The 11,969-nt window shown below is 40.5% G+C and overlaps 1 protein-coding gene across 2 annotated transcripts; it reads left to right on the forward strand.

Annotated features, from left to right (window-relative positions):
* Positions 1 to 2,339: 2,339 nt before the first annotated feature.
* LOC132977074 (endothelin-3) lies at positions 2,340 to 11,752 on the forward strand. 2 transcript variants are annotated; one of them, XM_061041454.1, is made up of 4 exons: positions 2,340 to 2,461; positions 3,915 to 4,158; positions 9,940 to 10,092; positions 11,151 to 11,752. In XM_061041454.1, exons 1-4 carry the CDS (start codon positions 2,392 to 2,394, stop codon positions 11,230 to 11,232), a joined length of 549 nt encoding a protein of 182 aa, XP_060897437.1. In that variant the 5' UTR covers positions 2,340 to 2,391; the 3' UTR covers positions 11,233 to 11,752. The 2 variants fall into 2 exon arrangements, with proteins under 2 accessions (XP_060897437.1, XP_060897438.1); XM_061041455.1 differs by having other exon boundaries at positions 11,154 to 11,752.
* Positions 11,753 to 11,969: the final 217 nt, after the last annotated feature.

Genomic DNA, 11,969 nt, shown 5'->3' on the forward strand with positions numbered 1-11,969 from the left:
GATGTTAACACAAGAGTCATAGGAGATGTACTGTTTACCTACAGGATGTTGTTAAGCTCTTAGCAGTTGTTTGATCCAGTGGTTAACTGAGAGGGGGGAGTTCTGTCAGTTTGTTCTGCATCTGGTTCTGTTACAGATATATATTGTCAGCCGGATTCCTGAGACATATTCATGCGTGTCAGTCAAATAAGGGAGTTACACAGGTCAGTGCTTTACGAGCAGTTTTAATTATATAGTAATCTGAATCTGGATTTTGAACCAGCAGCGCTTGAAGTGTATGCAAATGTTTTTTATGTGTTTTCCCCAGATTGATTTGTTTTGGTTTTATAATGCCAGCAGACAGATCTGCAGGCACACTTGATTGTATATCTATCAGTTGCACCATAAGCAGGTCATAATTTTATTTCTTGATGAGATAATTGTCAGTGCGTCCTCTTGGCCCTGCCGTCTACAACTTGTACAACCGGGTCCCATTTACGAAATCAACTCCGAATTATTTTTCATCTCCTGTATTTCAGCCGTCTTTTGGTTCAGCTTTTACTCTTTGATTTTGAAGCACTAAGTAAACAGCTCTAAGTAAATAACTTTCATTTTTCAAATGAATTAACTAATTTCCTCACAGGATAAACTTGATAGTGATCGATGTGGTTTATTAACTAACTGAAAAAGAATCTACTTAGTTTTTGTGTGTTGACAAATTTAAAACAAAATTGTTTCTGTGATAAGACGATTAGGAACTCTTTCATATGAAAAAATGGTTGTTTACATTCTCTCACTGTTTCCTGTTATATATAATGACCAATAAGAATGCAGCAGAGAAATGAAAAGCTTCACTATATTTTTTTCAGAGGTGAAAAAAATGAACAGGAATATGCATCAGGTAAGCAAAATATCAACGAATACGTTGAACATATACTGTATGTGTGAACGCAAATGGTTTTTTTTTCTACCCTGACTTTTTCCTGCCATGCAGCCCCCTGTAGTGAGCTGATGCAACAGGACATAGGGGGGGTAACTTCTATGAGAGACATTCATATCGCACAACCAGTGAGCGTCCAGTGAGCAGCCATTGGGATCCTTGAAAACGTTGCATACTTCATTGTGCAGCTTCGTACTCTTCTCTACTCTCCGATATGTTCTTCTCCGCTCTGTTGATGTACGTCCAATAACAAGTCAAGTTGATATAAAGGCAGAAGCTGTCATTATAAAGCCATGTTTTGCTTTGCCCCCCATTTTTGGATACCTTGCAGGCCTTATGATAACATCCTTTTTAACAATATGGCCCCTGAGACCCTCCCCTCCTCCGGTCTAACATGGAACATTTCACACTGTCAGGGAAAAGTATAAACATCAACTTCAGGGGCAGGCTGTCCTTGAATTTTCCAGAAAGTAGACTACATGTGTGAAAACCGGTTTGGACTAAACTGTACAAAGGGCACATCTATGTTAAGGCCTTATACAAGTTACCTGCAAAAACCTGCAGTCCATGCATGAGTCAAACTCTAACTTTTGCGAGCCTGACTGCAAGCCGGAGGAGCTGCACATGCTGTATTTTGTCTTAACTTCCCCTGGGGCTGCAGTGGTTTTTACAAACACAATTGTATTAATTGTTTAACTGTAGACTACTTTTATTGTACTTTCAGAAAGTGTAAAAAAAAAACAGTTCCTTCATTAACCTAATAAAGAGTTACAACCCTTATTGTATGATGTAGAGTCACCAGTTTGATGAAGTGTCAAAGCATGATTTATAGGCTAAATCTGCAAAACTAATTTAGAACTATTTTATAGCCTGTCTTAGTTTACTGTGTTTAAAAAAAGACAGCACAGTTGAATTAACCATAATAAAAGAAATTGTAGCCTAAGTCATGTTAATTCTGTTATTAGAAAGAAATCGACTACTCATTAAATTCTATTTCGATTTAATTTGGAAAATGCTGCCACGACGCTGTTTCACTTTTTTACCTCTGGTGTACCGGAAGTATGCAGCCAGAACGTCAACCGGGAGACTTTGTTGAGTAAGTGGTTGTACGCGGAAAGCTTTTATTCTGAAAATTGTTTCCGGAAACAAGCGTAATGTTGCTCCTGACTTTTTTTTTTTGAGGAGGAGAGAGTTCATAATAAATCTGGGTCCGGCAGAGGCAGGCAAACGCAGAAGAGTCAGCAGCGCATCTCCACAGCGGACACCTGATTCTCTGTCGGGACTCACCTCAGAGAGACAGCAGCGACTTCAACCATCGGACACATTTGGACGTCTTCCTTTTTTTTTTGCAAGTTTTTTTTTTTTTGTTTGTTTTTATAACTTCAAAAGTTTTTTGGGGGGTAAAAAAAATCGTTTTACTTTTTTTATTTTTTATTTTTTATTTTTTTTTAATTTCTAATGTTTCCTGTGTGATGGCTAACGTGTCATCAGTTGATATTGGAGTTTTGCTTCTCGTCGTGGTGGCAGCATCTTTGGCGAATGGTGAGTCGTACACTGCAGGACCTTTTGTTGCTCTTTTATAATGTGCTGTGTTTACTCCAAATGACAGGCAGGTTGTTCACATGATAGTAACGACAGGATGGAGAGCCACAAATGAAGCAATAAGATTTAAGGCCATTTTAACCCTGTGAAAAAGACCTGGAAATATAATAGGCCTTTAAGTACAGAATAAGGTGTAATTAAGGAACTCTACAGGACCTGTAAGTATACTTAATAGCAGCAATCATGTTACAGTATAGGGCAGGGTTTCTCAACTGGTGGGTCTGGACCCAAAAGTGGATCGGAGCCGAATGTGTGCCTGTGAAAATAATCTATGAAGCGCTTTTTAAATATGTTTAAATTTCTTCTGAGGTCCAAACTGCACATTCTTTCAATGCATGCAATGAATTGTTTTAACAGCAGAAATGTGGGTCTCAGTCTGTCATGAAGTAGATAGATGCTGGTGGGTCCTGAGGCTAGATTAGTTGACAACCACTGGTCTAACGGGTTTTAACGCAATGGACTATTATTTCCGACATGCATTCAACAAGCCATCCCTGTCAGTTGATGTTCTGTTAAGGTAGATTGATGGGCTTTGCATGCCTCTGGTTTAGAGACAGTGCATGTGGATGAAGTCAGAAAGGGAGAGTGGAGAATGACATGTTAGGAAAGGAGACACAGATGGGATTTGAACCCGGGCTGCTCCCTTGGAGGGCTACAGCCTCCACGCATTGGGCGGGCATACCACTAGGCTACCTAACTGATTTAAGGATTGTCATAAAGTCTTGAAGAAGTACAGATATTGAAAAATGTCCATCGCAGTGAAATGAACGCTAAATGATGGGTGGACATTAGTTCTTCTTATACGTTCACACCTGATTTCAACCTATAATCAACCAAATTGTGATGTTGAAATCACGACTAGTGCTCACTGGGTTGTTTTAACACAGATCAATGAACTAGGTAACTTATCTTTCATTTAATTTACTTCTATTTACACACAACTTACACAAATAATGAGAGAATAAATATTTGACATAAGAATGTGAGGGCTAATTTCCTAAAAAAAACACCAGGGGCTTGTAGGGTGGCATTCCTCAGGCAGAATAACAAAAGCAAAAGGACATATTGTAGCAGTGAGTACATTATTAATACACAATATCTACATATTACAATTTGTGTAACTTAAAAAAGAAGGACACCATACACAAGAACAGTTCAGTACTATAATACAAATCATACAGATTTGCAAAATCTGATCATCCTAATGTTTGAATTAATCCATAATTGTAACTATTAATCACATCACTAATTGCTTGTGATAAATAGAGATTGTAAAATAATCTCTGTAAATTAAAAAAGTATATATGATCAGGTCCTGCCCCTCCCAGGTGTATTACGTGTAACATCCTAACACATGGTAGTAATGCTGATGAAATGGCCTTGATCCGCACAGGTTCCTCATCTGGCAAAGATGTGATCCATAGGAGGGAGGTGGAGGCCGTTAAGCTCAGTACACTCCTGCCCGGAGGTGAGGACGACCTCACGGGTGTCTCTTCACACGCCGGAGCTCCGCCCTGCTCCGCCTGTGACCCGTCAGCTGCCAGGAGGCGTGCGAAGAGATGCACATGTTACAGTTACAAAGACAAGGAGTGTGTGTATTACTGCCACCTGGACATCATCTGGATCAACACACCAGAGTAAGAGTCTTTCTCCAAACATCATTTTCTGTGTACGGCTGCAGTACATGTGGCGTTAACTTTATAGAGTTTGACTTTCATGGGTTTTTATTGTGGCATCACTGTGTGTCATTACTCATGTACCTGAAGCAGTATCATTCTTAAGATGACTCCAGCTGACACATTGTTCTTATAAGATATCTCAACAGTATCAGGCACAAATATGTGACTTATGACCAAAACAAAATCCCTGGACTTTGTGTCAAATAAATACTTTTTGAGTTTTAATCCAGGAGAGGATTTTGAGGGGGGAACATTGAGCTCCAAAACAAACAGGGCTGATTTTTTTCAGTATTTCCTGTGACTTTTTGAACCATAAGATTTGATGTGATCCGAGGCGGGCTAGACCTTGAGCTCTCAGGTATTTTAATACCTCAGAGGATTTCTGATCGCGGCAAACAGGCAGCAGAGAGGGGTCGACTTCTGTGCCGCCTGAGACATTTTGTATTCGTCTGATCAGCCTTAAATTTACACAGAAGGAACACTTTGTAAATGTACATTGTGCCTTTTTTCTGTTGAAGTGCAACATATCAACAAGACATCAAGTGTAAGTCATTCAGAATCAGAATCAGAATCAGAATCAGAAATGCTTTATTTATCCCAGGGGGAAATTCGGTGTTACCATTGCTCTTCACACAATACAGCAGTAGGAAATAAAATAAAATAGAGATCATAAAATAAGCAATAAGTACCAAGTAGGGCTACAATAATAGGATATATACAAGATAAAGCAATATTTACATAAGTAATGTACAAGATGAACTGTGTTAAACAGATATTGAACGTTGTAAAGGTGCAAAGATATTGCACGGTGTATTGACCAGTTTACAGACAGATTGCACAGTTTCAGAGTTAAATAATATGTCCAGGTATGTCCATCCTTGTTTTCAATTATTTGTTTTATCTAAATCCGCACATGTGAAACCTCAGAGTATTTCACTTGACTTGCCACAGGTTGGAAACTAAAGGTCTAACTTCTTTTTGATCTCCCACATAGAAAACAATAAAACTGAATATGAAGGGCGTTGACTGATGCTGGTATGCAATAACAAGCAGATTAGTAGGCAGGTTTATCTGTTCTTTTATTGACTGTCTCCAAACAATGTGCCTGAGGGGGGGGCTCCTGTTTCTTCTCAAAGAGAGTGTGAACACAGATTTCAGAGTCAGTTTAGAAAGGTATGAGAGTGTGATTGTGGAGTGACAGTGAAAGTAGTGGGTGCCAGTATCAGGTCAACCTTCTGCCACCAGGTGTAGCAACTGTTTTATTTTCCCAGTAGAACATGCAGAGCTGGACTGAAAAGACATTCAAATGAAGCCTGCAGAGCCAGCAAATACACTGAAGCATGGTTGATTTCGCACTGGGCTTTCTTTAGTGCTGAAAGAAAAAAATTGCGCGCTTTACATCGTCTTTCCTCGGCTGTCACTTTGCACACCGGAGCATTCTTGCAAAGAAAGGTCTGCGATCACTCAAGAGCATCTGGTGCATCACTGATCAACGTCTAAGATAATAAAGTGTAACAAACGGCCACAGCTTGAGTGCCTCCACTCTCTTTTGAGACTACTGCACTCAAAACGGATGGAGCTCAATTCCAAAATGAAAGGGTCTGACTATCTAAGATTGGAAGGGCTACATCTTTTCATGGTTGTTGGGGAGCTCAGATTCACAAAATAGTGACATTTCACTGTCTGATCTCCGCAATGAAAATAACACTCATCAGCCGTGGTTCAGTTGGTAGAGTCGGTCGTCTCTGAAGCAGAAGGTCAGGGGTTCAATCCCCAGCTCCTGCAGCCGCATGTCTGGTGTGTCCTTTGGAAAGACACTTAACCCAAAGTTGCTCCCGCTGCTTCACCGTCTGCGAATTAATGTGATTAGCTGCTATTGATGGACTCTTTACACAGCAGCTTCTACTGTACCATCAGTGTGCAAATGTGTAGGTGTGACTTGTGGTGTAAAAGTCGCAAGTCCTCCTCCCCTATCTTCGTACATCTTGAAGTGTGCCTCACGGAGGACCTCCCTCAGACAGATTTTTCCCATTATTATGATAAGAATAAAACTCGCCTGCTATAACATCAAGATTGTGTCAAACAAAACTGGATTTTTTTTTTCCCATGAACTCTGGAAAGTCAGGGCTGACAGCCCTTAAAAAGCTTGATGAGTTTCAGTTACAGTGAAGTCCCTGCAGACACCAAGTATGTAACTGTATCACTGCTGGCGTTTCAAAGACTTTTGCAATTGGGGGGGGGGGGGGGGGGGGGGGGGATTGCACAGAAGAAAGCCATAAATATGCATTTTGGGTTTAAAAAGTACAATCAGCAAAACCAGATGCTATTTGCGTGGCAGTGTGTGAGTGCACATTTACCCCAAATGCAGGTAACTTGATAATAGCAAGATTTATTTTGTCTCCTTCGCAGGTTAAGAGGCCACACAGTCTCTAAATTTGTATGACAAAGTGTATTGATTGCTAAGGGGGCAAGTGTAACTCAGTGCTTGTTAACACTCCCTGTGAGCAGTATATTACAGCCTGCTACTGTAAATGCTTTGTACCTGCTCCTGTTCGCCTTTTTACCTTGTTGAACTCTTAACTTTTTGTCAGAGCTGTTTTTATGGGACACGTGTACTTGAATAGTACAGTATACTGTATGTAACCATATGGATTCATCCTCCTGTGATGTGGGGAATTGAGCTTCATTCTTAAATACATCATGACTTGTCTCAGAACAACAGCGCTGGATATTTTGGAAAAAACAAATGGATCGTATGGAACAGCTGCAGATATTGATTGAAGGTTCACATGGGAGTATGTGTATGAATAACATCTGAAGTGTTATGATTGCCTGGGGAACATGTCTTCCTTCAGTGGCAATTTAGTACCTGCAGCTGTTTCAGTAAGTCGACCTTTCGACTTACCGCTCTAACTTTCCAGTTTGGTCGTTTCAAAGGATGCCTTCCTCTTGCCGGTTTCCCCCGAAAGTTGGAGTTTTACAGACATTTTTTCGGAATTAAACAAGAGATGGAGCCTTTCTCAGTTCAATACCTTTCAAAAATCTGACATATTGAGTGAATGTTTGGCTTGGTGTTTAATGATAGAGAGGTCTTTGAACAATACCAGGGTTAAGAAATGTGAAGGGCAGTTAGCCTCCAGCCAAGACATATTTTACATCAGGAGTTAAATGAATAAGTCAAATTTCAAGTCGAGTCCAAAACCAGTGATGCAGACATTTAAAAATACTTCTGCTCTAATATTGGTTAAAGCTCTTGTAAAAAAAAGCCTAAAGTATCTTAATTTTAAGTTATATTAGTAGTCCAGCTCCAATAATGGTTGACTTACATTTCCCATTATGCAACCATGTTTGGTAAACTTCCAGTCTTTCAAACGCAATGCCTTTAGGATGTAATTAAAAATGTTCTCTTACATATTAAAGGCAGAATGGGTGACATTTTACACATAAATCTAGCAGAAATCAAGTATATCCTCTGTAAAAGTCTCTCTGAGTCATGACTGTCTACAATGATTGAGAAGCGTGAGTCCCTCCAGCTGTATTGTTGTGTGAGCAGTGTTTACATCACGTTTACATGGACGGGACGACCTTGAGTATAAAGCTGTTTTAGTCAAGGACTAGAGAAAAGAAGAATAACACAGTCTACTTAATGGTTATTTGGATGCCCCTAAGTGTCTTTAGAGTCATTCAGTGTCAATTTATGTGCAATATGAAGCTACGAGTTAACCAAAATGCTAACATTAGCATGCTAACACAAAGGCCACAGGTGATTGCAGCTCGATAAAAAGACAATTTTCTCAGCCGCTTGCTCTTAATGGTGTTTGATTTTGGTGCATTTTCATTCCTAACTCCTCTGTGTGAATGTGAGTGGAGAGGGGGGTTGGAGGTGTGTCGCAGGAGGAGAGCGGAGGCTTCAGTAATAGTGGAGATATCACCAAACAGCAGTTTGTTTTGGTTTCATGCTGGTGCTGAAGGGCGACATCTACTGGATCAAAAAGTCACACATCCTTCCTTTAAAAACATCAGCATCATTTCCCAGACTTTTAGAAAGCTCGTCTGGAGCCAAAAGTGGAGAAGTGCTGACCACAATGAGTGAGCCAGCTTGAGTTTGTAAAAAAATAAAACTAAAACCAGCCGAGCAAAAGTTCAGGTCCGAGGGCAATTGTGCAATAACTACACACACCTGCAGCATTTTTGCATCTTATGTGTGTTTATTTTTGGGTTGCAAAGTTGTTGTCATTGCCAAATGTCTCTTTTTGTTGTTTGCTTTAAAGTAATCCGCGTACTAAACGCTTCTCGTGATTTCTGATGCTCTTAATCCAACGGAATAGACCGAGCTCTGTGCCTAGGACACATTTTCCCTTTTGGAAAGTTAAGTCTACTCTGCTCTTCTCCAATATGGATTCCAGCTGGATCAGCTGTTACAGTACATATAAACTTACTAAACCAATCACAACAACATCTTTTTTGATTCTGCCTCAAAGTCCTTTAATCTTCTCAAAGGAGAGCATTTGTGTTGTTTTTGCATCGCACTGAAAAGAAGAAAATATGTGGGGAACAACATGATTTTTTTTTTCTCTGTCAGAGTTAGAGGCAGAGTCATTCCCGGCATATTCACTTAGAGCAATATTACAACATGCATTGCATAGCTAGCTGTTAAAGTTAACGTGACAGTTGTTCCAATAAACTTATTTATTTCAGCAGGTGGTGAGTTGAAGTGGTGTAGTAAATTCCAGTAGCATTCGGTTGCTTTAGGGTGTCCTGAGTCCTCGCTCTGATTGGTACTGACCACCTTGATCTTGGGAAGAATTCCTAGTGTTGCATTGAAGACGCTCCTGGCTGAGATGTAGCACGCTGAGATTAGTAGTGGATAGAGAATCGGTCCTTTGGGGGGTAGACTGTCTGCCTGACAGGAAGTCCGGGATCAGAGGATTGAAAGGCTGAAGGTTCAGCACACTGGCTCTGTCTGTTTCTCACTGAGGTTAGTTACGCTTGGTTACAAACTGTCAAGTCAAAGTTTATTTATGTAACACGTTTCAAACAACCTCAGCCGACCAGGGGGCTGTACAGGTTAAAAAAACAATATAAACGGACGAATAGGAATAAAAAGAGCTATAAATAACACCATAAAAAAGACAAATAGGAGAAGATTAAAATGTCAAAATGTCAAGCTCAACTGTGATCAAAGCTTTTGTGTTGACAGTGATTAGCAGAGAAAATGTAAAAAGATAACAGAAGCCATTTTTTTTTACATTTTCTGAAAATATCTAGATAATTTAAGGTCTCCTGACCTGGCTGTTCACATGTGCTCCTGGACCTTCATCTCACATCCACAAGGCTTTTTTTTTTCTTTTTTTTTTAAATTTTGGAATAACCTCCCATAACCTGGAAGACTAGAAACCTTCACAGACATTTGTAAAGCTGATGTCAAATTGTTGGCGAGGCTTTCTTACTTCTCCACCAGAAGTTACTTTGCAGGCTGCAATTTGCCACAGTGTTGCACTGGACTACATTATTTTAAAAGGATTTTCAACGTTATGACCCCAGGATGTATCCAATAGGCGGAGAACAAAATATTAAAAACACCTCTGAGTGTAATGAAGTCCAGTATGAGAAAAGCTAGAGTTAAATCATTCCCTCACTGACTCAGCTTCAGAACAATAACATTTCTCAAACAGAGTCTGATTCTGTTCAATTGGTGAATGTAAAATATAAAGGGTCTACTTTTTTTTGTCCTTTTAGACACACAGTACCATATGGTATGTCCAGTTACCAGGGATCCCCGCGTTTGAGGCGCTCTGCCGGGTCTAAGCGGGTGAGGAGGGGGGCGGTGACCCGTCGCTGTGCGTGCACGCTGCACAGCGACTCTAACTGCAGCAACTTCTGCATAAACAGGTAACTGTTACACAGGAAGCTATCTTATAGTTTAACATTCAAAAGAATTGTACATAAATGACACAAGACACTGAGAGTTACCGATGAATCACATATCCCTTTGGCCTGTAGCTGTCCATCAATAATGAAATAAATACTTGACCTCTGCTCTGCAGTATATTCACCCATCGGTGCCAATAACAACAGCGTTTATCCCCATTACAAGTTGCTCATGTCTGTCTTAATACAACATGCTGACATGCTCATATCATATCCCTAAAAGACTTACTGGCCACTGTTTCTCCTCTGCTTAACCTGATGGCTGCTAAAGTTTGACCTGATAGGCCAAACTATACAAGACAAGAGTCACTCCTCGGCCAATCAGTGTGTGTCATAGCAACCAGAGTGATGCTATAGCTTCACATAGCAGGACTGAGCAGCCATCACAGCTGGCCCACCAACCTGCTGTGGCTTATCCTGTTGCAGAGTCCACTCAGGCAGACAAATAGATTTTTTTAAATGTACTGGACATTTTCTACAGCTGAAGATACTGTGACGGTTGTGAAAGGTGTAATATTGCTGTTATTATTCCAATCTGACTATCCCCTGAGGGGGGATTCCTTTGTTCCCTCAGCTTTAATTTTCCCTATTTTTTTCCCTAAATGTCCCTCTCCCGATCAAAATGATGCTCTATGTTCCCTCAAGGATTTTTTTTTCCCAAATTAGGCACTATGTTCCCTCAAGCCCAAGTAACAATTTGAGGGTACATAGACATACTCCCCCACTGAGATGCCCGAGACGCCCCGGTTAAAAAACAGCGGTCTGGCTGCTCTAACCTGTTAAAATGCAAAAGGAGCAAGAGACTTCATGACCAACACACACCGCTGTGTGAACCAGCTGCAAGACAGACCACAAACCTATCCTTTAACTTTAATGTGTTAAAACCAAGTCACTTATCCAAGCTGCTCCAATTTAGGGTAAAAAACAGTATTGGTTCATGTTGTTTTTACTGCATTGTGGGTTATGGTAGATTAACAACAGCAAGTGCCCTGAAGTATCTCTGTGTATTTTTCTCCCAGCAGGCAGAGGAGGCCACCCTTGGGAGCGACTAATAAAGACAAGAGGACAGCAAGTCAGCACAGCATCCCTGCTGTGAAATGAACATATAAGTGACGTACTACTTATCTGTAAGGAGGACATGTATTTTATTTAAATAAGGCATCCCCTTATTATGAAATCCAGCATGTATATCTACACAACCGTGGAAGGACAAGTGTTTGTAGTGTGTTCAGTGCCGCGTCATCAGACTGATGAATAATCGCTGCTTGCACAAATACTTAAACCAGCAGGGATGCTAACGGGGGTGCATGCCGCTCAGCCCTCTTTGTCTGTGTCTGTACAGCAGGTGTGGACAATGGTTCCCATTAAGCTGTCTCTAATGAGAATGCCTCACACGGCTTGTTTGTTTTCGACCATGAAAGACTTTTTGGTAGACCATGTTGCCCACACATGTCCGTGGCGGTGATGGAGCTGCCGCCATCGGACTGTCAACACTGTCTGATAAATGATCACCAGAAGAACCAGAACCATGTTCTCTCCAGGAAAAACATTTGTCAGTCAAACATCAAACCAGTTAACGTCGAGCTATGCTCACATCCAAACTGCTAGTAAGCCACTTAAAAAAAAACATCCAGCATGTTATTCTGGTTATTAGCTGTCCACTAATGAACGGACTCAGTTTGATTTGTTTGTTAGATTACTTTGAGTACTTTGATGTGGTTCTTTCTGGTTAAAAAAAGTGGAAACAAACTAAAAACTCTGTTTATTGAATTCGCTCTGTTAAGCGTCATCCATGCCAAAGGCTTCTTAAAATGTGTTTCAATGTATGAATTTTTACT

The sequence above is a fragment of the Labrus mixtus genome, chromosome 7 (assembly GCF_963584025.1).
Source record: "Labrus mixtus chromosome 7, fLabMix1.1, whole genome shotgun sequence".
NCBI lineage: Eukaryota > Metazoa > Chordata > Actinopteri > Labriformes > Labridae > Labrus > Labrus mixtus.

Excerpts from the sequence above, each read along its gene's own strand:
- LOC132977074 (XM_061041454.1), top strand. The coding sequence starts at position 2,392 with ATGGCTAACGTGTCATCAGTTGATATTGGAGTTTTGCTTCTCGTCGTG. Across the intron at positions 2,462-3,914 it reads GGCAGCATCTTTGGCGAATG|GTTCCTCATCTGGCAAAGAT; the intron begins GTGAGTCGTACA and ends TGATCCGCACAG. Across the intron at positions 10,093-11,150 it reads AGCAACTTCTGCATAAACAG|CAGGCAGAGGAGGCCACCCT; the intron begins GTAACTGTTACA and ends TTTTTCTCCCAG.